Below are 23,434 nucleotides of genomic sequence, written 5' to 3'. Positions count from 1 at the left end.
GTCGCCCCCCCGATGAGTGTTAGGGCCCTTTTTTTTTTTTTTTTTTTTTTTGGAGGAAGCACTTGGATATATCTTTGGCTGCTTCCGGGAAGACTTTGGCCCCTTGAAACTCTTCCCGCCCCCCCGTCCCCCCGAGCTAAGGACCCTTCCGCTGTCTGTCTCTCATCTGTAAGGCATGGTGAGGATTAAGGGAGCTCATGGGTATGAAGACCCAGTGTAGAGCCTGACATATCTGAGCACAACAGTGACCACTATGTCATTAGCAATATGACTTCATCACTGATAATTACGTTTTTAATTATACTCTTGACCCAAGTCACATTTGCTTACTGCCTGCTATGTGCTGAGCCAGTGCTCTAGGATGGGAGAGGTATAGAAGGCCCTGGCTTTAGCCTCACCTGGGCAGAGCTGGCTTTGGACCCTGGACCATCAAAGCCCTGGGGCTGGCCTGCTGCTTCCTGGGGCCCAGGCTTGGGCGATCGCAAAGGGAGGCTGAGTTCAGGGGTGTGAGGGAAGGCTGTAGGCACATTCTACCCCTGCTGCCTCTCTGCTCCAGGTGTTCCTGACATCACCAACTGAAGTGGCCAAGGTTCGCCTGCAGACGCAGACGCAGACACACACACAGCAGCGGCGGCCCTCAGCCTCATGGCCTTCAGTTGCTCCCCCTTTGTGTCCTGCACCCTCTGCAAGTCTGGAGCCCAGGCCCAAATACCATGGGCCACTGCACTGTCTGCTCACGGTGGCCCGTGAGGAGGGGCTTCGGGGCCTCTACAAGGGCAGCTCAGCCCTGCTTCTTCGGGAAGGTCACTCCTTCGCCACGTACTTCCTCTCCTATGCCATGCTCTGTGAGTGGCTCACGCCTGCTGGCCATAGCCAGCCAGGTGAGTGACAGCAGGATGGGGAGGAGCTTGCTGGGCTGCAAGCTGTGTATTGGCACACAAGCATGTCTAGCCCAGGTGCTGGGTCTCCCAGGCTGTACACTGCCTAACACTGAGTCAGGCTAGACCCTTGTCACAAAGGCACCGAGTGGCCCCTCTGAAGCCTCATTTGCAAAATAATATCCAGGGACAAGGGTGTGGCATGGGTTCCCAGTGAGGCCTGTGTTGAGGCATGGTCTCTGTCTCTCTTGCAGATGTCTTCGGTGTGCTGTTGGCTGGAGGCTGTGCTGGGGTCCTGGCCTGGGCTGTGGCCACCCCCATGGACGTGATCAAGTCACGTCTGCAAGTGGACGGGCAGGGCCAGCAGCGCTACCGGGGCCTCCTGCACTGCATGGTGACCAGTGTGCGGGAGGAGGGCCCGAGAGTGCTCTTCAAGGGGCTAGCGCTCAACTGCTGCCGCGCCTTCCCTGTCAACATGGTGGTCTTTGTGGCCTACGAGGCTATACTGAGGCTCACTCGGGGCCTGCTCACATAGTGGCCGGCTGCCAGCAGTGTCTAGGTTGCAGCAGCTGGAGGAGGCAAAAGGGAGTGTGGGTGGGGTCAGGGCCCTACAGGGCTGTCATCAGGGCAGGGGGGGTCTCCATGCAGCAACTCAGCTGAGGCCTGAGCTTGGCTTGCCCAGCTGCTGACCACAAGGTCAAGGGGCTTATCTTGCCATTTGTTTGGAGGGCACATGAGTCAGGGTCAAGTGGGCTTCCCTGGTGAGGGCATGTGTCACATGGAGTCATTTGTCACTGGGCAACTGTTCACTCTTGCTCCTGCTTTTCTTCTCTGAACCCTAGACTTCGGAGCACACCCTCCATCAAGCCAGCCGAGGCACACTCAACCCCCAATCCTTCTTCACACTGTCCTCTTAGAGCCAGGCTGGCAAATTCCACCACACAGTGAGGACAGAGCCATATGGCTACAGGCTGGGCTTCTCTGCTCCAGGATACCCAGGAGGGCCCCGTGTCCTCACTGGCTAAGAACTGGTGTGCAGCTTCCTCGTGTACCCTCATCCTGCCTGTGGGCGCTGTGCCTGCCACGCGAAGACCCTGAAGCCTGGGTGGGGAAGCGGGCATCAATAAAGTGTTTCTGAGGGTGCTCAGCAGTGTCGTTCCATGGTCTGTGGGGTGCTGACCCATCTGCTCTGTGCTCATCTTGTGCCCTGTGAAGCCTGTCTGACCACAGTGGGAGGTGTAGAGGCTCAGTCCTAGTAGCTCTCTCCTAGATGGACAAAAGTGCTTACCTGGGGGCGAGGTGCTCGCTATATAGAAGCCATCCCTGAAGGCCTGCAATAGCTCTTGGGCTGGATTTGTTCCCTTGACTTTTTGGGCTGTGGGGCCCTGCTATGGCCTGCTATCCACATCGCACCCATGCCAAACACTTCTGATTGGTGTTCTGCACAGGAGACTGCAGGTGGGAGGTTGCCAGGAACCCTACAAAGGTTTTGTGAGCACATGGTGGGACTTGCCTGTGTTTCTGAGGTTTAGCCTCCCTCTCCTGGGACCCCATGGCTTGCAGGAATGGGCCACTGGGAGTCAGGGCTGGCAGGTCTGCTGTGAGCACACTGGGTCTATACAGAGCAGCCTTCTGGTAAAGCTGGCTGATGCCCGCCTTGACTACTTCTTCAGGTGTAAAGCCTGGCCATGTATGTATCAACTTTCACCTGCATTTTGGTACAGTGAATTTTTTCTATTCCTATAACAAGAGGCAGACTTGCTCCTGGTCCTACTCTAGTAATGCAGGTCCTTGAGTACTAGAGCTTACAACCCCAGAAGACCTCCCTCTGCCTGCCTAACTCTAGCCCTTTGGCCTCACCTCTTCCAAGCTCGTCCTGCCTTACCACCAGGTGCTTTGGATTCCTCTCAGGGAGCCTGGGCAGCTGGCTAGCTGCTTGTCTGCCCTCTATTCCAAACCTGGGAGCAGCCCAGGGTGTGGACTGAATGACTGAAGCCCTGTAGTAAAGTTTAGATTATGATGAAAGCTAGAGAGCTTCCAGGTGGGGCCAGCAGGCCACTGGGGAGGCAGGCTATCAGTAGACCTCCAGCGGCAGCTAGGGAGGAGCTGCCACCACCATCCTCTGCAGGAATCAAGTGAGGGTGACCAGGACGCACCCACGATGGACATTTATAAGCATTCTCTTCTCATTTGGGTCCTGTCACCCGCCAGTCTTTGCATTCTTTTCAAATTTCAATAAGATTTCTCTTGAAACAATTTGACTCTGTCCAGATTTGAGTCTTTGTTCCTAAGCACTCGCTTTGCCTGCATTCCTTGAACACTGTCCCATGCATCTTCTTAACTGCAACTCCTAAGATCCCTAAGAAAGTCCTTTTAGTTTCTGAACTTGAATATATATCTAGCTCAGAGTTCAAGATGTTGGGCCATTCTGGGCAAGTGCTTGGAGGACAACAGCTATAGGTTCCAAAGATCCCTAAGAAAGTCCTTTTAGTTTCTGAACTTGAATATATATCTAGCTTAGAGTTCAAGATGTTGGGCCATTCTGGGCAAGTGCTTGGAGGACACCAGCTATAGGTTCCAGTGAGTCATTAACCCTGACCCTGTCAGGGGCCACTTCTGCCAAGGCCACTAGAGCCATCCACTCATTTTGATGGTGGGAGGTGCACTTAGGCAGCATGCTTGGCTCTGGCTCCAGCTGACCCTGCACTGCTGAGCAGCTGGCCCAGCCCAGGTCTTTAGGCTGTCACTGGCTAGGGAAGTGACTTAGCAGGAAGGGCCTGGAATTCACTGTATAGCCCAGGCTGGCCTTAAGTTGGTATGGATCCTCCTGCTTCAGCCTCTGAAGCACACCTGGCCTGGCTCTCATGTCAGAGGAAGTGAAAGATCACGGAGGAGCTGCTGCTCCCAAATCACACACTGGAGCTGGTCTTCCTACAGGGCTGCTTCTGTAAAAATCAAGGTTGCACTTGGCATTCCAGTGAGAGCTAAAGATTGCTCCCATAGTATGTGCAGGCAACAGACCCATAGGCCTGTGAACAGGGCCAATGGTGTAAGGACTTCCATGTATCCAAGGCTGCAGGCCCAAGGCCTGTGCCCCTTTGAAGTTCTGTCCTACACAGGGACCCTACCTGTTCCTGTCAGAAGGGCTGGCCCTGGCATCTGTGTGACAGGCTGGTATGAGTCAGCAAAGGCTGCTCTTCTTGGGCATTTCCTGACCCTCTGGTACAGGACACTGACCCCAGGCTGCATCCCCAACCCCACTGAGCCTGTGCTGGAACCTGAAGTCACCCTCTGTCTAACCCGTAGCAGCCTTAGATGTCACCCCTGCTCTGTCCTGCATGGATGAAATGGGAGTTCCCAAAGGTTAAGTAATTCCCTCAAAGCCACAGATGATGGGCTTGGGGCGCTGGCCTGTGTGCTCACTCTTCTCTGCACTCAGGACCTCACTTATGCCATCTGCCCATAGATGCTGTGGCTAGGTAGACAGTGATTACGGTGTTTTTGCTACTGGGACTTCATGTGCACACTGGCATACCTGTACCTGTGATGGAGCTGTGAGAAGTGACATAAGTCGCAGAGAGTAAGAGTCTGCCGAGTGTGGGTCCTTGGACAGGACTCCTATATTGAGGTCTACCCACCCAGGCCTCAGGGACCATTGCAGAAGAGGGGGCGGAAAGATTATAAGAGCCAAGGAAGAAGTGCATGATCATAGGGAAATAGAGTCCTACAGGAGCCTGGGACTTGCTCATATGGTGTCAGCATGCACAAGACCCATGCAAACTCAAGCAGACAAAAACCCAGCACAGAACTGTGGAAATGAACAGCAAGTTCCAATTTAGTCGAAGAATTATTGGCAGCTGATTACTGCTGGGTGAGGAAGAGCTGATCTTCTTGAAGGGAGGGGCTCTAGATAGGCTGCCTAGGTCCCAGTGGATGAACTTGCACTGAAGGACATCTGGGGACACTAACTTTACATCATAGGCTTTTAACACAAATGACAGAATGTATGAATTCCAGTGGGGAGGCGGTGTATGGGAGGCCAAAAGGGAAGTGGGGAGAAGGGGTATAAAGATGATTTTCTGTATGAAATACACAAAAATTCAATAAAACAAAACAAAAAAAGAAGTGGCCTGGGTCAGCCAGGGTCGCACAGTGAACGAGGCCATTCTGAGTGGGTCACCACCTCTGGTCACATTCAGTCAGGTGAGGAGTTGGCCTGGTGAGGGTGGCCAGTCCAGAGGGCTGGGCTGGGAGAGGAACCTCCATGAGATTCCTGCCACACACTGGCACCTTTGTGGGTCCTGAGTCCAGGTGTTGGGCCTCCCAGGGAGCCAATCTCAGTTCCTTCAACACTAAGAGTCGGGACAGACTGCTCAGTAACAAATTCACTGTGTGGCCTTGGACATTCCCCTCTGGAGCCTCCTTTCCCTCCTTGCAAAATGAGGACAGATGGTAAGAGTGAGGCCAGGGCTACACCGTAGCTGGATCCATCCCTGCCAGCCCTGCCCCAGCCTGTACTCACCGTTCAGTACTGCCTTGAACACTTAGCTCACTGAAAACAGGACAACATGCACACATTCTCTTCAGCCTATTAGACAGCAAATGAGGCAGGACAGTACCAGGGAAACCAGTAAGGGCAGGAAAAAGGAGGGCAGCTTCCCAGGCCAAGTGACTCCCGACACAAAGTGATCCCCAGGAGCCTGCCTCTTGGTGCCCTAGGTTTCTCCAACTGTGCATTTTCTCTTCAAATGTTGCCCATAGAATTCAGCAACCCCTCCTTTCACGTGTGTGTGTGTGTGGGGGGGAGTTGCCCTCAGCAGTGGGTGCTAAATGGCTTAGACCTACAGCAAGGCTGTGGCAACCGCTGCAGTCTGATTGGACAGTCAGTGATGCAGACAGGAGCAAAAGGAAGTTTATTTTTGCCAGAAAGTGGCCCAAGGACAGAGCACTCAAGAGCGCACCTTGTCCCTCTGTAGAGGACAGACACTTCAACCAGGGGCTTTCCCTGGGATACAGCTTCTGTTTTGTCACCACTGCACATGTTGGGTCATTCAATGTGGCCAGCCCACAGGGAAAACGCCAGGGCCTGGAGGCTGCTGTTGTATTTTCTGTCTAGCTACAGTCCACCAGCTCAGGGCATGGCCAGCACACTGCTCTGTGCTGACTTCCACTTCAGTCAAGTGTCAAAACAAAAGCATCTGCAAAGGTAACAGACTGTCCTTAGTATCTCCTGGGTGGGAGGAGCCACCACTGGTTTCTGCAGGGTGGAGTGCAGAGCTATTAGGTGGAAAAGTTAGTAGGCCAAAGGAATGAAGCATGATTTCGGAGTGGACGACATGCGAGGTCTGGAGCTTAGTTACCGCAGCTGGAATAAAAATGGCCCACCCTGGTCCTCAGCCAGTGTTAAAAGCAGCTTTAAACCTAAATGATTTCTCCTTTTCTCACGCCCATTTTTTGCAGTGTTGAGGATTGAACCCAGGGCCTCATGCATGCTAGGCAAGTGCTCTACCACTGAGCTACATCTTCAGCACAAAGCCGGTGATTTCCTAGTCAAGTGTAAAGCAAAATACATACATATATACAGTATATATGCACACACACGCACACACACACACACACACACACACACACATATATGATTTTTTGATATGGGCTCAAGCATAGTATCTTTTGCCCACTAAATTTACCCATTTCAATTTTTCATAGCGCTTTTAAATTTTATAACAATGACATTTCGACTCCACAGAAGCGTACACAAAATACTTTGTTTTTTGAGGCAGGATAGGATCTTGCTACATAGTCCAGGCTGGGCTGGAACTTGTGATCCTTCTGCCTCAGCCTACTGAAGGCTGAAGGTATGCACCACCATCGCTCGGCTTAGCCACACTTTCTTAAATGGAGTGGATTTGCGGTATATCTGAACTCTAGGCTGCTTGCACACATACTGTCCTCTGGGGCCCATAAAGGTGCCACACCTGGTTCTTTGTGGGAAAGATTCACAGCTGGGTTTTCCATCCAACCACAGAACATTAGCAGCACCTGATCACCCTTAGCAGGCGCCAGGAGAGAGACAGCACAGAAGAACCAGCAACCAGAATACACACAGGGCGTCCAGACTCAGACCCAGGAATTACCATGTGACAAGCCTCCTGGGAGTGTGATTTGATTCAATGGGGCTAGGATTACTGATAAATTATGGCTTCATATGCACATAGAAAATGGGCGTTACTGGAAGTGGAAGGACAGCGGCCGGGGAGTCATGAACTCCTTCACCATCTCCTCGGTGACAGCCTTGCGCCGGGTCTGGTGCTCAGCGATCAGAGGCTGCAGGACGTCTATGAGCGTCTTCTTGAGCTCCCCGGTAAGCATGGCTCCGCTGGTGTAATCCTGCCAGGAAGCCGATGCTGTGAGTAGTGGCTCTGTGTACCCCAGCCCTCCCTACCTGACCTTCAGTTCAGTCCATGCCACTTGTGGCCTATGCTGTAAGTATAAGAGTAATCTGGGTCTTAAAGGACAGCCCTCGTAAAATAGCTGAAACCTGGCTCTGACTACAGCTGTGACTGAATGCATCTTACTGAAAAGGTCAATGGGAGCACAATCCTCCCCACCCAGGGAGATGGTCCTCTAAGCACTGAACACAGATGGTCCCTCTTGGCCTAGCTGGCTTCTCTGCAACCTCTGATGACCTTTTCTTGACTGTAAATAAAAGTCTCACTCCTCAAACAGACTGAACAAAGGCCCAAACCAGGTGGCAGCAAACTGGAGAAACTCTTTGTTTTCATTTTCAACTATGTGTGTGTGTCTGTGTGTGGGTATGTGCACATGAGTGCAGGTGCTCAAGGAGGCAGAGGGGTCAGGATCTCTGGGTCTAGGCCACCCAACCTGGGTGCTGGGACTTAAACTCAGGCACTCTGTATTATGCACTCTTGCCAGTTGTGCTGTCTTTCCAACCTCCTGGCATATTTTGTTTTATAAAAGTTCCCATATAAGGGCTGGAGAGATGGCTCAGAGGTTAAGAACACTGACTATTCTTGCAGAAGAACTGGGTTCAAATCCCAGCACCCACATGGCAGCTAACAACTGTCTATAACTCCAGTCCCAGGGGATCCGACAGCCTCTTCTGTCCTCTGTGGACACTGCACAACACGGGTGCACTTACCTACATGCAGGCAATACACACATTACACATAAAATAAAAATAATAACTAAAATATTAAAAAAAAAAGTTCCCATATAAAACCTAAGGCCAAAGCTCCACATTGTCCCAAGCTGCTCACTGAGGGGCTGTGCTGGTACCTAACAGCACCTGGCTGCCAGTCACTGAAATAAACTGCAGCCAACAACCACACAAGCTCACTAGATGTCTAGGTGAGATTGACTGATTGATTGATTCATTCATTCACAGGAGACAGGGTCTCCCAGTAGCCCCAGATAACCTGAAACTTGCCATGTAGACCAGACTGGACTTAATCTCACAGAGATCTGCCAGCTAGGATTAAAGGTGTGCACTATCATACCTGGCAAACTTTGCCAGTATTTTGTTTGTTTTATTGAGACAGGGTCTCACTATGTAGCCCCGGCTGGTCTTGAACTCCCTATGTAGATTAGGCTGGCCTCCAACTTACAAAGATACCTTCCCCTCTGCCTCTCAAGTGCTGGAATTAAAGCCGTGTGCCAGAACACTCAGCTGCCAGTATGTTTGACCTACATCGCAAGACAAACCTTTTCTCATGGTTACTTGTGTGAATTATCTGTTCAAGGAATTCTTCCCACATGGTTATAAAATATCTAAGTGATTCTCTCTCCTTCTCTCTGTCTCTCTCTCCAGCATGTTGCTATGTAGCCCAGGCTGGCCTGGAATTATCAATTCCCCTGCCTCAGCCTCCCAAGTACCTGGGTCTACACAATGAACCACTGTGCCTGGCTTCTACTCAGTCTTCACACCCCATCACATAATGTGCACTTGCTCTGAAGCCCAGGCAACCGAGGAAGCTCCATCAGCACAAGGCCTAGAGCCCTGACTCACCTTTCTGATCTGCTCCAGCCGGTCATCATCTTCAAGGAAGAAGGTCAAGTACATGAAAGACACGTCCACATCACAGTTGCCCCCAAACTGTCTGTGCTCCTCCACAGTGTCTCTTCCTCCAGAAAATGCATGCTTGTTGACCTGTGCAACACAGAGGCCAGTCAGATCTGCTGCCCAGTCTCTGGACATTGTTCAGGGCCCACGGGTGGCAGTTAAATCAATGACTGACTTTGGATTCAGGATCAGAGCAAAGCTGAGGCTCAGGACAGCAGGAGGGCCCTCACCCACCTGCCCCTTCCCACTAGGCCTGGTCTAAGCAGTAGTGGGGCTCATAGTAAAGGACAGGGGAGAACAGCAGATTTGTGCCAACCACACATTGCCCAGTTATAGAATAGTCTGAAAACCCTAGAAGACTGCGCTGAAATCTGGGGAAGAGTCAAAGTCCTCTTCAGAATAAGGAACTGACAGGAAGGATGACAGGTAGTGTCATAGGCGACAGAAGGGCAGTGACCAATCCCAATGTGCAAATGAGCCAAGAGGGTCTTAGAACACAGCTAAGAGGGAAGCTAAGCACACCCCTAAATGTAAGGAGGCAGGAAGGCCTGTAGGCAAGTCTCCACCTAGAAACAAGTCAAGTTTCAAGTGCAGAAACTAAAAAAATGGAGCTGGTAGACCCTTGTTTCAGCACACAGTTACGAGGACTGCTTGAATTCAGAAGTTCTAGACCAGCTTGTGCAATACAGAGAGATACCATTCAAAACAAAAAAGAAGGATTAGCTAGGCGTGGTGACACAAGCCTTTAATCCCAGCACTTGGGAGGCAGAGGCAGGCAGATCTCTGTGAGTTCAAGGCCAGCCTGGTCTACATAGTGAATTCCAGGACAGCTGGGGCTACAGGGAGACCCTGTCTCAAAAAGACACCCTCCCCCCCTCAAAAAAAACCCCAAAACACACACACACGAAGGATTAATGAAAACAGAAACTAACAAAGTGGATTTCAGAAATCACTGAAGAGAACCTTGGAGAAATAAGGCCCATGGGATGAAAATAAAAAGGCCAGTGGAACAGACAAAGCTCTTCCTGCATTCTTTCAATGAACAGGAGAGAAAGCCACTGTCCACACACTGACCTTCTTTTCCTCAATGGAGAAAAGGGTGGGTGGAGTAACAGATTCTAAGCTGATCCATTTGGCAAGTCTCCGTAGTTGAGTCTCAGAGAGGATTACTGAGTGAGTGCTGGCTTGGATCCTCAAGAACCAGGATGAATGCTAGGGGCCAAAGGCACCAGAACAGGATCCTTTATAGGGGGGCACAGGGAAAGCCTGCTGCTGAGGTGCTGGGTAGGGCCTTGTACCAGGGCAGTTAGGTGTCACGTGGTGGGTATGGGGAGGGGCCAGGGGCTGAAATGAAGACTGTCCGGAAGTTTCTTGAGAGGCTCTGGGTTTAATACCCAATACCATCCCCCCAAGAGGATAGAAATAAAAACATTTACACAACCTTCAAAAACTATGGAAATACCAAGCAAATAATAGTAGAAAACTCCTGAACGGCTAGTATTGAACTCTCCTAGGGTCTAAGTGCCCTTGGGATAGTGCTGCTGGGGTCCTGCTGTTAGGCCAGGTCAGGTGTGGCCTGGCAGGGGAAGAAGCTCTAGGTTCTGAGAGTCATTTGACATGGTGTCCAGCAGGCTGGCTGGGGAGGCAGCTCAGTGGCAGATTGCATGCATGAGGCCCCGGTTCCATCCCCAGGTCTGAAAAATCAACAACAACTAAGGGTGTTGAAGGGTCCCTGGGCAGTTCTCTGATCTGGTCTGAGAGGAGGTGGAGAAGAGTTGTCCAGCAGTTGCCAAGACATACATGTCCATATGTGGAGCCCTCACTCAGTGGCACACAGCATAGTGCTATAAATGGTGGCCGTTACAGTTATGACAAATATCTTATCCCTAGTCACCAAGGGACCTCTGTCATTTCCTTCCTCTCATCAGTGAAGAAAGTGAGTGAGTGAGGCTCAGAGTTTCCGGAACCTGCTTCATATGGTGGGAGTGGCTTGTGTTGGCTTAACGTGGGAGCTAAAAAGTCCTAGTGCTGCTGGGAAACTAGTCTGTGTGGCCCGACTTATAGGAAACTCATAGAAACATGGACTTGTACGGAACAACGGAAGAGCAGCCTTCATGGTGGGGTTCCAGAAGGCCATCATCAGGGCCTAAGATGATGGAAGTGATGAGACAGCCAAACCAAACTGACTCCCAGGGCCAGAAAAATGCCAAGTCTGATGACCTGAATTCAACACCCAAGGCTTACATGGTGGAAAGTTACATTCTTGAAAGTTGTCCTCTGACCTTCATACATGTGCCATGGCACACATACACACACACACACACACACACACACACTCTTAAATAAAAATAAATCCTTTTTTTTAAATGAGTCTTTAAGGCCAGCCTGGTCTACATAGTGAATTCCAGGACAGCTGGGGCTACAGGGAGACCCTGTCTCAAAAAGACACCCTCCCCCCCCAAAAAAAACCCCCAAAACACACACACACGAAGGATTAATGAAAACAGAAACTAACAAAGTGGATTTCAGAAATCACTGAAGAGAACCTTGGAGAAATAAGGCCCATGGGATGAAAATAAAAAGGCCAGTGGAACAGACAAAGCTCTTCCTGCATTCTTTCAATGAACAGGAGAGAAAGCCATTGTCCACACACTGACCTTCTTTTCCTCAATGGAGAAAAGGGTGGGTGGAGTAACAGATTCTAAGCTGATCCATTTGGCAAGTCTCCGTAGTTGAGTCTCAGAGAGGATTACTGAGTGAGTGCTGGCTTGGATCCTCAAGAACCAGGATGAATGCTAGGGGCCAAAGGCACCAGAACAGGATCCTTTATAGGGGGGCACAGGGAAAGCCTGCTGCTGAGGTGCTGGGTAGGGCCTTGTACCAGGGCAGTTAGGTGTCATGTGGTGGGTATGGGGAGGGGCCAGGGGCTGAAATGAAAACTGTCCGGAAGTTTCTTGAGAGGCTCTGGGTTTAATACCCAATACCATCCCCCCAAGAGGATAGAAATAAAAACAACATTTACACAACCTTCAAAAACTATGGAAATACCAAGCAAATAATAGTAGAAAACTCCTGAACGGCTAGTATTGAACTCTCCTAGGGTCTAAGTGCCCTTGGGATAGTGCTGCTGGGGTCCTGCTGTTAGGCCAGGTCAGGTGTGGCCTGGCAGGGGAAGAAGCTCTAGGTTCTGAGAGTCATTTGACATGGTGTCCAGCAGGCTGGCTGGGGAGGCAGCTCAGTGGCAGATTGCATGCATGAGGCCCCGGTTCCATCCCCAGGTCTGAAAAATCAACAACAACTAAGGGTGTTGAAGGGTCCCTGGGCAGTTCTCTGATCTGGTCTGAGAGGAGGTGGAGAAGAGTTGTCCAGCAGTTGCCAAGACATACATGTCCATATGTGGAGCCCTCACTCAGTGGCACACAGCATAGTGCTATAAATGGTGGCCGTTACAGTTATGACAAATATCTTATCCCTAGTCACCAAGGGACCTCTGTCATTTCCTTCCTCTCATCAGTGAAGAAAGTGAGTGAGTGAGGCTCAGAGTTTCCGGAACCTGCTTCATATGGTGGGAGTGGCTTGTGTTGGCTTAATGTGGGAGCTAAAAAGTCCTAGTGCTGCTGGAAAACTAGTCTGTGTGGCCCGACTTATAGGAAACTCATAGAAACATGGACTTGTACGGAACAACGGAAGAGCAGCCTTCATGGTGGGGTTCCAGAAGGCCATCATCAGGGCCTAAGATGATGGAAGTGATGAGACAGCCAAACCAAACTGACTCCCAGGGCCAGAAAAATGCCAAGTCTGATGACCTGAATTCAACACCCAAGGCTTACATGGTGGAAAGTTACATTCTTGAAAGTTGTCCTCTGACCTTCATACATGTGCCATGGCACACATACACACACACACACACACACACTCTTAAATAAATGTAAACTGAAAATAAATGAATGACTAAACTGAGCAGGTTGAGTGCACTAATTGGTTGAAAGGCTAGGACTTGAAATACCAGATTCTCAAAGCCAGGCAGCTCCAGTGGCAACCCACCAGACAGCAGAGCCTGCCTGAAGGAATGCTCAGACTCCAGGGCACCAGGAGGGCACTGGGCTCTGGGAGTAGGCACACGTCAGGAATGGGCAACCAGCTCAAGGACGCATGCAGGCGGGAGAGGCTCTGCATTAACAGCACCGCGGTGGGAGGCCCCTCGTGTTGGTCCAGAAGAGGTACATCCTACTTTATGCTGCACCATCCAACTACAGTTTTTATATGGGACATTGGTGTAATTTCTGCCTTAAGTCTGAGAAGCCAGGAAGACTTTCCACCCTGCAAACACTGCCTGGACAGCTGAGATATTCTCCTGAGTGACAGGAACATGTTTTGTCAGAATATTTTGTCCTGGTACAAAGTTCCTAAAACGTGGGAATCTTACATTCTCTTGGTGCAAAAGGGCTAAGTTTCCAGGTTGCTGACTCATGGAATTGCTGGAGATCAGTGTGTCTGGAGATTTGGGAATCTCAGCATCCCTCCACAGGTCACACACCCTCCAGGCCCGCCCCTCCACTCATCACATACCCTCCACATCGGCCCCTCCACAGGTCACACACCTTCCACTCCAGCCCCTCCACAGGTCACATACCCTCCAACCCTTGGCCTTTCCACTCTTTATGTAGCTGGTTGCTTATGTCCTTTATAATACACAGATGAAGGTATTTCCCTCAGTTCTGTGAGCTGTTCCAGCAAATTACTCAAACTTGAGAAGAGGTGGTAGAAACTGTGGTGCATAGATGGTCAGTCAGAAATATGGATGACATAGCCTTGTAGCTGGCATGAGAAGTGGGGGCTGTCCAGTCTTGGGGCCCGAGGCCTCAATGTGTGAGTACTGCACTCTCTAGGGAGAGAGCATCAGAACTGAGTTGAGCAGCAAGACACCAACTTGTTAGTATCTGCTGAGGAGACCTGCTTGGTAGGGCACAGAAGTGCTCTGTGTTGAGGGGGGAGGAAGACAGTTTGCCTTGCTGTCCTGCAGGCCCAGATAATCAGGGATACCTGATTGTTGGCAGCTGTGTTAATCGGAGGCTGGACTTTCTTATTTTAAGGTGGATGCTGTCACCAGTGTCTTGGCCCACCTCTGGGCTGTGGATATTCTGTCTGCAGCTGAGGTGGGCAAGGGGATTTGGAGAGGGCCTAGCCTGCCCTAGGGGCTAACCTGTGGCCCTGACCTCCAAAGGCTTGTGTGGTGTGGTTCTGATCTCATGCACTCCTTAACCAGGGCCTCTCCTAGTTCTAGGCAAACAAAAAGTACTTCAGAGTCACAGATGTTTAAAACACAACTTCTCAAAAACAGGACAGCTAGCCGCCCCATCCCCTCTTCCCCTTCTACTCTTTGCCCTTGGGAAATTTCAGACAAAAGCAAAAGAGAAAGAAAAATCCCTGATTATACCAGTTCCCAAGGTAGTGCGGGGAGGACTGGCAGAGGCTACTTCCTGAAGATCTGGATGTGAAAAGTCCCCATCGTCAATCAGAATCTGCTTAGGACTTTCCAGAAGGCTTGGGGGCCTGGCAGAGACTCTAACCATTGTATATATAACAGGCCTCAAATATGGTTCCTCTCACTCCACTGCAACCTTGCAACCCATAAACACATACTTGGATGCAAAGGAAATGTCAGAGATCATGTAATCACAAGGGGCTTACATACAATGGCAGCTCAGCACCAAGCAACAGAACTGGGCTCTAAAGATGCAGCCGTACAAGCTCATTTCTAGTTCTAGTTCCCTAGTGACCTGCAATATTTACCAAGTACCCATAGCTGCCAGCAGGACACAGCTGGACAGGGCTGTCCTGTCGAAGAGTGCTTCCCAATTCTGTCTCCAGAGAAACACTGCTCCATGGCAGGTGCTTTGTACTGGCTTCACTGGTCCTCTCTGCCTCCTAGCTCTCCCCTTCAAAACCAATAGTAGAAAAAAACAAAACAAAACAGGGTTGGGGAGGGGACCTTGGGTCTAGTGGCACAGGCCTTTAATCCCAGCCCTTGGGAGGCAGAAGCAGGTGGATTTGGTAATTTAAAGCCACATGGTCTATATAGGGAGTTCCAAGTGAACCAGGGCTACATGGTAAGATCCTATCTCAAAAACAAAAAACAAAAAACCCCTCAAACAACCAACCAACCATGCTATTAACTCCCAGGGAGAACGAAATTCGGCAAACATAAGCAAGGGAACTGGCCCTGCCTCATCTAGTGCTCAGAGAAGAAAATCATATTTTTTTTGACAACAGCTTCATTAATTATGAGTTTAGAGGAAACTGTCAAGACTTTGCTTCTACAACAAAATGTTGCTAAGAGAGGCAGAGAGACAAAAGGAAAAAGAAAATGGATGGGGCTGGGGCGATGGCCCAGTGGGTAAGAGCACTGGCTACTCTTGCAGAAGACCCAAGTTCGGATCCCAGCACCCACATGGTGACTAACAACAGCCCATAATTCCAGTTCCAGGGGGATCTGGTGCCCTGTTCTGACCTCTGTGAGCATTGCAAACATGGGTGCGCTTATACACATGCAGGCAATATACTCATACATGTAAAAATAATTAAAAAAAATTTTAATAAAAAGAGAATAAACTTTCTTAGTTGTTTATTGTTTTTCAATTCTCTACATTTGAGACAGGGTCTCCCTGTAGCCCCAGCTGGCCTGGAACTCACTATGTAGATCAGGCTGGCCTTGAACTCACAGAGATCTGCCTGCCTCTGCCTCTCAAGTGCTAGGACTAAAGGTTTGTACCACCACACCCGGCCAGGTTTTTACCTAAATGAAAGGGAGCACAAACTTACCAAACAAAAATCCAAATCACGCTGGAGAGATGGCTCAGTGGTTAAGAGGACTGGCTCCTTTTCCACAGAACCTGCTTTAGGTTCCCAGCACCCATATGGTGGCTAACAACTATCCAGTTCCAAGGGATGTGACATCTTCTGGCCTCCATGGGCTTTGGACAACATGGGCGCTCTTACATACATATAGGCAAAACACTCATACATTAAGTCAAAAACAAATTTCCCAAACACTGAAAACCATAGGCCCAAATCTCAAATCTATTTTTGTTGCTCTCTGGGAAGTGGGCCTGGCTCCCTCTGGTTATACAGGAGACAGGTGGTGACTTGTGTGCAATGCATACTACGTCCTATGTGCCTCCTGCCTCTCCCAGGCTTTCTGCCCCCACAGGTGGCCCTTGCTGGGGCACTGCTCACCTTGGTCTTGATCTGCTTGGCCGTGTCGGTGAGGAAAATGGAGGAGTTGGGGTCACTAGCACTCATCTTGGTCTGGGCCCCCTGCAGGGCAGGGAAGAAGGTTGAGTGCAGCAAGGCAGGTTTGGGATGGCCGATCCTGGGGGCCACGTCCCTTGCCATCCTAAAGTAAGGATCCTGGGGGAGAAGACTTGGCTGAGAAAGCTGGAACAAATGGCCAGGTTCTGGCCAGTGAGCAGCCCAAGGGGCCACACTCCTTGGGTGCTGGAGCTTCTGGTCAGTTTCAAACTGCCCCTTCTTCTTCCGACACTTCTTACCACCCCTCCCCTACCTTGAAGAGAGTCCTAAAAACCACGACCAGCCCCATTTCCAGAAGCTCACTCTGCCTTCCTACCTGGTCAATGGCACATGGGATGAGGCACTGGATATCCGTCCTGTCTCGGAAGATCTGTGGGAAGGAGTTGCTGAATGATGGTGCAGCCTGGACAGCAGGAAAACTGATCTTTCCTGAAAGACAGAGAACACGCTCTTAAGTGTTATGCTGACTACTGCTTTGGGAAACTAACCCAGTTAGAAGAATCAACAATAGGTTTCCTCCCCAGTGCAAAGGTAGTAACTAAAGAGAGCCTGAAAACAGAGAGGTAGAGAAGAAAGTCTGCAGCCCCAGGCTGGGTACCTCCTATCAGTTTCCCCTCTGCAGTTTGCCCAGCGTCCTTAGCAGTTTGTACCTAGCCTCCAAGGCCACCAGCACCACCATCGAGGGCACAGGGCTGCAGTGGCTGGTTCCTAGAACTATGTCAGGCCTTCCAGGAGCTTGCAATGCTCCATAGCTCCACTACCAGGCACCTTTCCACCTTACAAATGTGCACATTCAGGCTCAGGGGGTTGATGTGGTTTGCCACAGCTGGCATACAGTAGTGAGTGGCTGGTCCAGGGTTCAAACCCGGTGTCAGGGAAGGGGTGGGCAGCTGCTCTACACTCAATGCTGCTTTCCTAACTGTTCAACACCTCTGCTGTGGTTCCAAAGCAGAGTTCATGTTCCAATTGCTGGGAATGCATTTGAGTGAACCATCAAAGAAAACAAAAGATGAGAGGATGGGACAGGACACAGGGACCAAAAGGCCCAGGCACAAGCCTTAAGCTTATTAAGAGTCTACAAAGGTTAACACATTAGAATAACAGAGATGTGCAGAGGACATAAACTTGTCCCTAAGCAAGCAAATACTGTGCATATCAGTGGGGGCAGAGCCACAGGGGAGCAAGGAGGGGCACAAAGGACAGTTATTCAAACCCTTTATCTTGTGAGTGGAGAAACCTGGGCCCAGGGAAGTCTCCCACCAGTAAGCAGCAGATCCACCAACCCTCTTGCAACTCTCCTGGGCTCTACTAGATCTCAGAGTGACTGGGGTCACTCCAGCAGGTGAAGAACTCCAAAGTCAGCTTTACCTCTTTCTTCTAAACCCTAAAGTAAGCAACTGAGGAGAGGAGAGACTTACACCCCCAAGTACAGACAAGTAACAGTGCCAGCTCAAGCTTTGGGGAGCACCCACCTTCGAGTGTCTTATCTGGGGTGCTGACCTACAATGTGAACATCTCAGAGACACCCCAAGTCCCTGGGCCAGACGCTTTAAAGTTCTGATACTTGGGCTGGGGTGTGACATTTTCTTTACTATGTGTGAGGCCTTGGATTCTGTTTCTAGGCACACACAGGCGTGCACACAGACACACACAGCAGCAACTTTAGGCCAGGCTCTGGTGCTGCTGCTTCACAACTCTGTCAGTACCAGTTTCCCTCTTCTGTGCTCTGCCTGTCTTACTGGGGGAGAGGGGTCCACAGGCAGCAACAGCCCCTTACCAATGCAATCACTGTCGGTGAAGCCGAAAATGCCTTTCACTTGGTTGAAAGTGACATGCTTCTGAATCTTCACCACATTCTTGTAGAAGCCTGGGCTCTGCCTGCAGAGGAGCAGAATCACACCTGAGCTAGAGGGCAGCCACCATGGAGGACGAAGCAGCAGTGGCTAGACAGGTATCAGTGAGATGTGGCAAGGATCGGCACCAAGCCACACATGCTGGGGACCACATATGGTCAACAAATATACACTAGGAAAGTGTGGAGAAGCCATGTCCTAGTTTGTTCTTCATTGCCGTGACAAAATACTCTGACCACTACCAACTTGGGGAGGAAAGGGTTTATTTGTCTTATATCTCCCAGGTCACAGTTCATCAGGGAGCCCAAGGTAGGAACTCAGGGCAGGAACCTGGAGGCAGGAGCTGGAGCACAGGCCATGGAGGAACGCTGCTTACTGGCTTGCTCCCCTGGCCCCTGCTCAGCCTGCTTTCTTATGCAATACAGGCCCACCTGCCCAGGGGTGGCACCACTCACAGTGGACTGGGCCCTCCCACCTCTCTCATCAAGAAGATGCCCCTCAGACATGGCCACAGGCCAGTCCTATGGAGGCAGTTCGCTAACTGAGGATCCCTCAATCCAGGTGTGTCAAGTTGACACTAAAGCTATCAGGCACAAGCCACCAGTAGGAAGTCACCTGTGGCAGCTACACCTCCACCTGTGGAGCTGACCAAGACAGGTAGAAACTAGCTCTGTGAAGTAAACAAGAGGTAGACCTGCAAATGAGGCCAGGAGCAGAGGGCAGGGCAGACAGGGGATGTGCAAATCTTGCTGGTCAAGGCCCAGAGTGCTGTGGAGCTCAAGGGAAGAAGCCCCAGGACCACCTGCTGACACAATGTGATAAGAGACATATGTGCCCTGCTAGATGACGTGCACAGGAGCTGCAGGCACATCAGAGTGCTTGCCTCAGTGCAACCCAGCAACTGGACATTGCTTCTCGGCACTGCAGGGTATCCTGTCATTTGGGCAGGACTGGCCCAGTGGCCAGCAACAGGAGTGGGCCCCATTGGCTGGTGTGAGCAACACGATTCTTTTCTGGATGGTGATGGGTGTGAATATACCCAGATCTATGGTAACCATTGTTACAGAGGCGGACAATCAGAATGGCTTCTTACACTGTCCTGCTGACTGTTCTCTCCAGGCTGATCCCGTGCCAGGAGCTTGATTGAATGCTGAAATTTAACTACCACTGTAACAGCATTAAGGGGTGGGGGCTTTAAGAAGTGATTAGGTCACAGGGACACTGCCCTTGTGAGTGGAATAAAGCTATTATTAATGGGCTCATTGCTTACCGCACCCCCACCTCTACTCTCCCCACTTTTCCTCTTCATTTCAAGAGTTTGACCTTTTGTCTTCAGCTAGGCTGAAGCTAACATAGGCTCTTGCCAGATACCACACTTTTGGACTGAAAGTTGGGTAACATAAAATGTCTTTATCAATCACGGAGCATCTATTCTTCTATCGCAGCAGAAAAGGACTGGGCATCATAGGACATGGTACACAGTGATTGCTCTGCCCCTCTGGGGCAGCAGCTGCTTCCATTTTCAGACGAGACTGAAGCTCAAGGCTCAGGGTCACGATCATAGGCCCTGTGCCCACAGGAGCTACTAGTACCTTCCTTATCTTGTCACAGCTCTAAAGAGCTCAGACTTGGCTAGGATTTAGAGCTCCTGAGTACCTCTGGGCAGGGGGAGGTAAGGTCAGGAACACAGGACACTGCAGTCTATGTGGGCGCAAAGTTGGAAGTGGGCCTTCTCTGTGGCTTCTACTTAGTAGCCAGCAGAGGTCCAGGCCCCAGGGAGGCATGGCAAGCAGGGCCAGGGCAGGAGCACTCCACATCTGGTCAAATGCTCAGCAGAGTAAGACAGCAGTGCCACAACTGCTGGGAAGACATCCCTGTCTTCTGCTGGGATGGGAACCAGCCTGTCACAGGGGCCTTCTGGGGGCAGCAACAGCCTCAGACACTCACACTGGGGAGAATAGCTGCTGCTACCACCGGGGAGACAGGTGAAGGCTCCATACGTCCTTTGGGTCAAGAAAACTGAACTCAGATCACCCAGCACACTGGCCTTCTAGCTGGGTCATGCTGCACAATAGGGACCTAGTCCCATGAGAATGGAAGCCACAGTCTTCCCAGTGGAAGACAGACCCACCAGTGCCTGACACTGCACATAAACAACAGGTACACCCACTGTGACAGCTTGGTGAACAGCTGTACTGGAAAGACTGCCCCCTGCACAGGGTGCAGATTGGAAGAGGCTTAGATGGCGACCTTGTTGAGGCCTGCTAGGTGCCAGGCACTGCTTGAAACACTCTATATACATTAACTTGGTCAGCACCCACAAACCTGGCAGCATGGACCACTACCACTATCTTTACTTTCACCCCCTCCCTGTCCTCCTGACACCATCATCTCACTGTCACTACAGGACTGGTTATCACCTGATTATCTGATTCCTCATCAGAGGCTAAACTTCAGGGTTAGGTGAGCAGGGCAGTAGTAGAGCACTTGCTCTTAGTTCCATGTCCAACATCAAAGAAAGAAAAATGAAACAGAACAAAACTTTTGGGTAACTTGTGTCTAGCTGTAGCTGGGGTGACTGGTTTGTTCCTTGCTGGACCAGAACCAGCATGGCATGTATTAGATGCTCCATAAATTATCTGTGGAATAAAGGAACTGAGTAAGTGCTTCATTTGTGCAGGTCCCACTGAGGAAGGCAGTGAGGACGAACCCAGGTGGAGCAGCACACTCACTGTGCTGCCCCTGACTAGCTCCACATCCCCTAGGTCCCCCATGCCACAGGAAAACAGAGGTTGGGAGATATAGGGACTTCCCAAGAGAATAAGACCAAGTGGGGGCAGAGCTGGGGTTGGAACACAAGCTTTCATCCCTTGCAGCCCTCCTGGCAAGAAGCCAGGAGGGTACATGCAGGAGGCAGGGAGGCCATGCAGACTTCTTCCCTCCAAGGTAAGAGCAGCAGCCGGCTAGCTTCCTTGTATTTGAACACCAAAGGACCAATAGGTTGGTTAGGTCAAAGATAGATTATAGGTTACATTCAAGAAGGAAAGAAAAATAGTCAAGTGTTTGACGGATTCTTGCTGGGTGTGGTGGTGCATGCTTGCAGTTGTAACCCCTAGCATTTGGGATTCAAGGCCAGTACAAGCTACATAATGAGAGCTCAACTCAAAAACAAAAACAGAGTGGGGGGGGCAGGGGGGGCGGTGGAGGTGCACACCTTTAATCCCAGCACTCAGGAGGAAGCCAGCCTGGTCTATATAGTGAGTTCCAGGCCAGGGGGCTACAGGAAGACCCTGTCTCAAAAAGATTAAAAAAAAAAAAACACCAAAACCAAAACAACAACAACAAAACCAACCCCCCCGAAAACAAACAAAAGGGGGCGGTGGTGGTGCACACCTTTAATCCCAGCACTCAGGAGGAAGCCAGCCTGGTCTATATAGTGAGTTCCAGGCCAGCTGGGGCTACAGGAAGACCCTGTCTCAAAAAAATAAAAAAAAAAAAAACACCAAAACCAAAACAACAACAACAAAACCAACCCCCCCGAAAACAAACAAAAACCCAAACCAGAAAACAATATTATAAACAAAAACACCCAGATGGGGTTGAAAGTTCTTACTGGATCAAGGCAGAGGATAGTCAGGGTCGAGACCAACAGAGACAAATGCTCCACACAAAATGTGTTGATGGGGCTGGGCACAGGGTGTGGACTGCTCACTGCCCCACCATTCATCAATTACACAGCCATCTTTGATAGACTTGCTAGGTATTTGTTCCTTTCTGGCCACTGACAGCTGAGTTCAAGGAGGCAGAACTTGGCTTAGCTTCTGTATGTTTGCAGGGCCAGGAAACACCTGCCCCAGAGTACACAGATGCAGGGAACTATGTGTTTGACCCACTCACTGGGCTTCCTGCATCAGATGTGTAGAAGAGGGCAAGGGACAAGAAACAGGCATCTCTATTGGGCTGTAGGGAGGAAATAAAAAGCTTCAGGATAACACTGTTTGGAGGAAAAGTGATGGAGTTAGTCACATGAAAATGATGGGCTCAGCTCAGAGGAGAGCATTGTGTTTGTACAGGTGAGGGATGTGGGACTGTAAATTGTTCCATTGAGTTAGAGGTGGCAGAGATGCTGAAGGGAACACAGGGACCAAATCACAGGAGCTGGTGTGCTAAGAGTGTTCTTTGTTTTGTCCGATGACAACTCGCTGGGGAAGGCATACGGGTGGGAGACAAGACAAGGGGGGCTGGAGTAGGAGGTAAGATGCTGCACAATACCATTTGCTGAGTGCATGCCTACTGTCTCAGCTACTTGGGAGACTGAGGCAAGAGGATCACCTGAGCCCAGGGGTTCAAGGCCACCTAAGCGACACATTGAGAGTAACTCTAAAACAAACCACGTCAGTCACTGTGCCCTGTCAGCAGCCTGGCCATAAGAGAAAGAGCAAAAGCCAGCGTCTGTCTGTGCTGAGGTTCAAACACTTGCACAGGCCATTCTAAGGAATAAGATGAGAGCAATGATGTACAGGCCATGGGAATGATCAGACTGGTGACACCTATGTTCCTACATGGCCACTGAACAGATGTGTCAGATATTGGATATAGATCTATTTAAATTCTTTCAAGGATAGCATAATCTCTATATTCACATGGCACAACTGAAAAAAGTCTGACAGGTAAAATTAAAAAATTATTTTGTTTGGATTGGAAGTAGCGGCCCACACCTTTAATTCTAGCACTTGGGACTCAGAGGCAGGCAGATCTCTGTAAGTCTGAGGCTAGCCTGGTCTATATAACAAGTTTTAGGCCAGATGTGCCTGCCTCTGCCTCCCAAATGCTGGGATTAAAGGTGTGCTCCATCACACCTGACTTTAATCACATTCTTATTTTAATTTTTAAAATATATTTATTATTTTTATTTTTATGTGTATGAGTGTATATAGCCTGCATGTATGTTAGTGCACCCATGTCGTGCAATGCTGTGGAGGTCAGAAGAGGGTGTCGGAATCCCTGGAACTGGAGATAAGGATGGTTTGTAGCTGCCATGTGGGTGCTAGGAATCAAACCTGGGTCCTCTGCAAGAGCAGTCAGTGCTCTTAACTGCTAAGCCATCTTTCCAGCCCCTTATTTTAATTTTATAACAATGTTTGCATGTGTATAAGTGCACCTGTGTTGTACAGTGCTCATGGAGGACAGAAGAGAGCATCGGATCCTCTGGAACTGGAGTTGTTAACTGCCATATGGGTGCTGGGATTTGAACTTGGGTCTCCGGTAAAAACAGCCAGTACTCTTAACCCCTGAGCCATCTCTCCAGTCCC

At 50.2% G+C, this 23,434-nt stretch overlaps 2 protein-coding genes across 5 annotated transcripts in view; one reads left to right on the top strand and one right to left on the bottom strand.

Moving 5' to 3' along the window:
• The window catches only part of Slc25a47 (solute carrier family 25 member 47), a 6,277-nt gene extending 4,248 nt beyond the window's left edge, over positions 1–2,029 (top strand). For 2 of the 3 annotated variants that reach the window (XM_008825622.3, XM_029559958.1), the window contains 2 exons: positions 557–881; positions 1,133–2,029. In XM_008825622.3, coding sequence (XP_008823844.1) covers positions 557–881; positions 1,133–1,413 — 606 coding nt within the window. In that variant the 3' untranslated portion in view covers positions 1,414–2,029. Of the gene's footprint in view, positions 1–55; positions 179–556; positions 882–1,132 lie in introns of all 3 variants that reach the window. The other variant, XM_029559959.1, reaches the window with a different exon arrangement.
• A 2,803-nt stretch (positions 2,030–4,832) lies between these two features.
• Wars (tryptophanyl-tRNA synthetase) overlaps positions 4,833–23,434 on the bottom strand; it is a 39,786-nt gene continuing 21,184 nt past the window's right edge. Inside the window, exons 7-12 of one of the 2 annotated variants that reach the window (XM_008825620.2) lie at positions 18,047–18,147; positions 16,586–16,698; positions 16,195–16,275; positions 8,905–9,045; positions 7,108–7,265; positions 4,833–6,076 (exon numbers count right to left, since the gene is read on the bottom strand). In XM_008825620.2, coding sequence (XP_008823842.2) covers positions 6,055–6,076; positions 7,108–7,265; positions 8,905–9,045; positions 16,195–16,275; positions 16,586–16,698; positions 18,047–18,147 — 616 coding nt within the window. In that variant the 3' untranslated portion in view covers positions 4,833–6,054. Of the gene's footprint in view, positions 6,077–7,107; positions 7,266–8,904; positions 9,046–16,194; positions 16,369–16,585; positions 16,699–18,046; positions 18,148–23,434 lie in introns of both variants that reach the window. The other variant, XM_008825619.2, reaches the window with a different exon arrangement.

Source organism: Nannospalax galili, unplaced genomic scaffold (assembly GCF_000622305.1).
Source record: "Nannospalax galili isolate Female #2095 unplaced genomic scaffold, S.galili_v1.0 scaffold188, whole genome shotgun sequence".
In the NCBI taxonomy this organism is placed as follows: domain Eukaryota; kingdom Metazoa; phylum Chordata; class Mammalia; order Rodentia; family Spalacidae; genus Nannospalax; species Nannospalax galili.
Note: the sequence above shows the minus strand (reverse complement) of the source record. Positions and strands in the feature narration are given on the sequence as shown.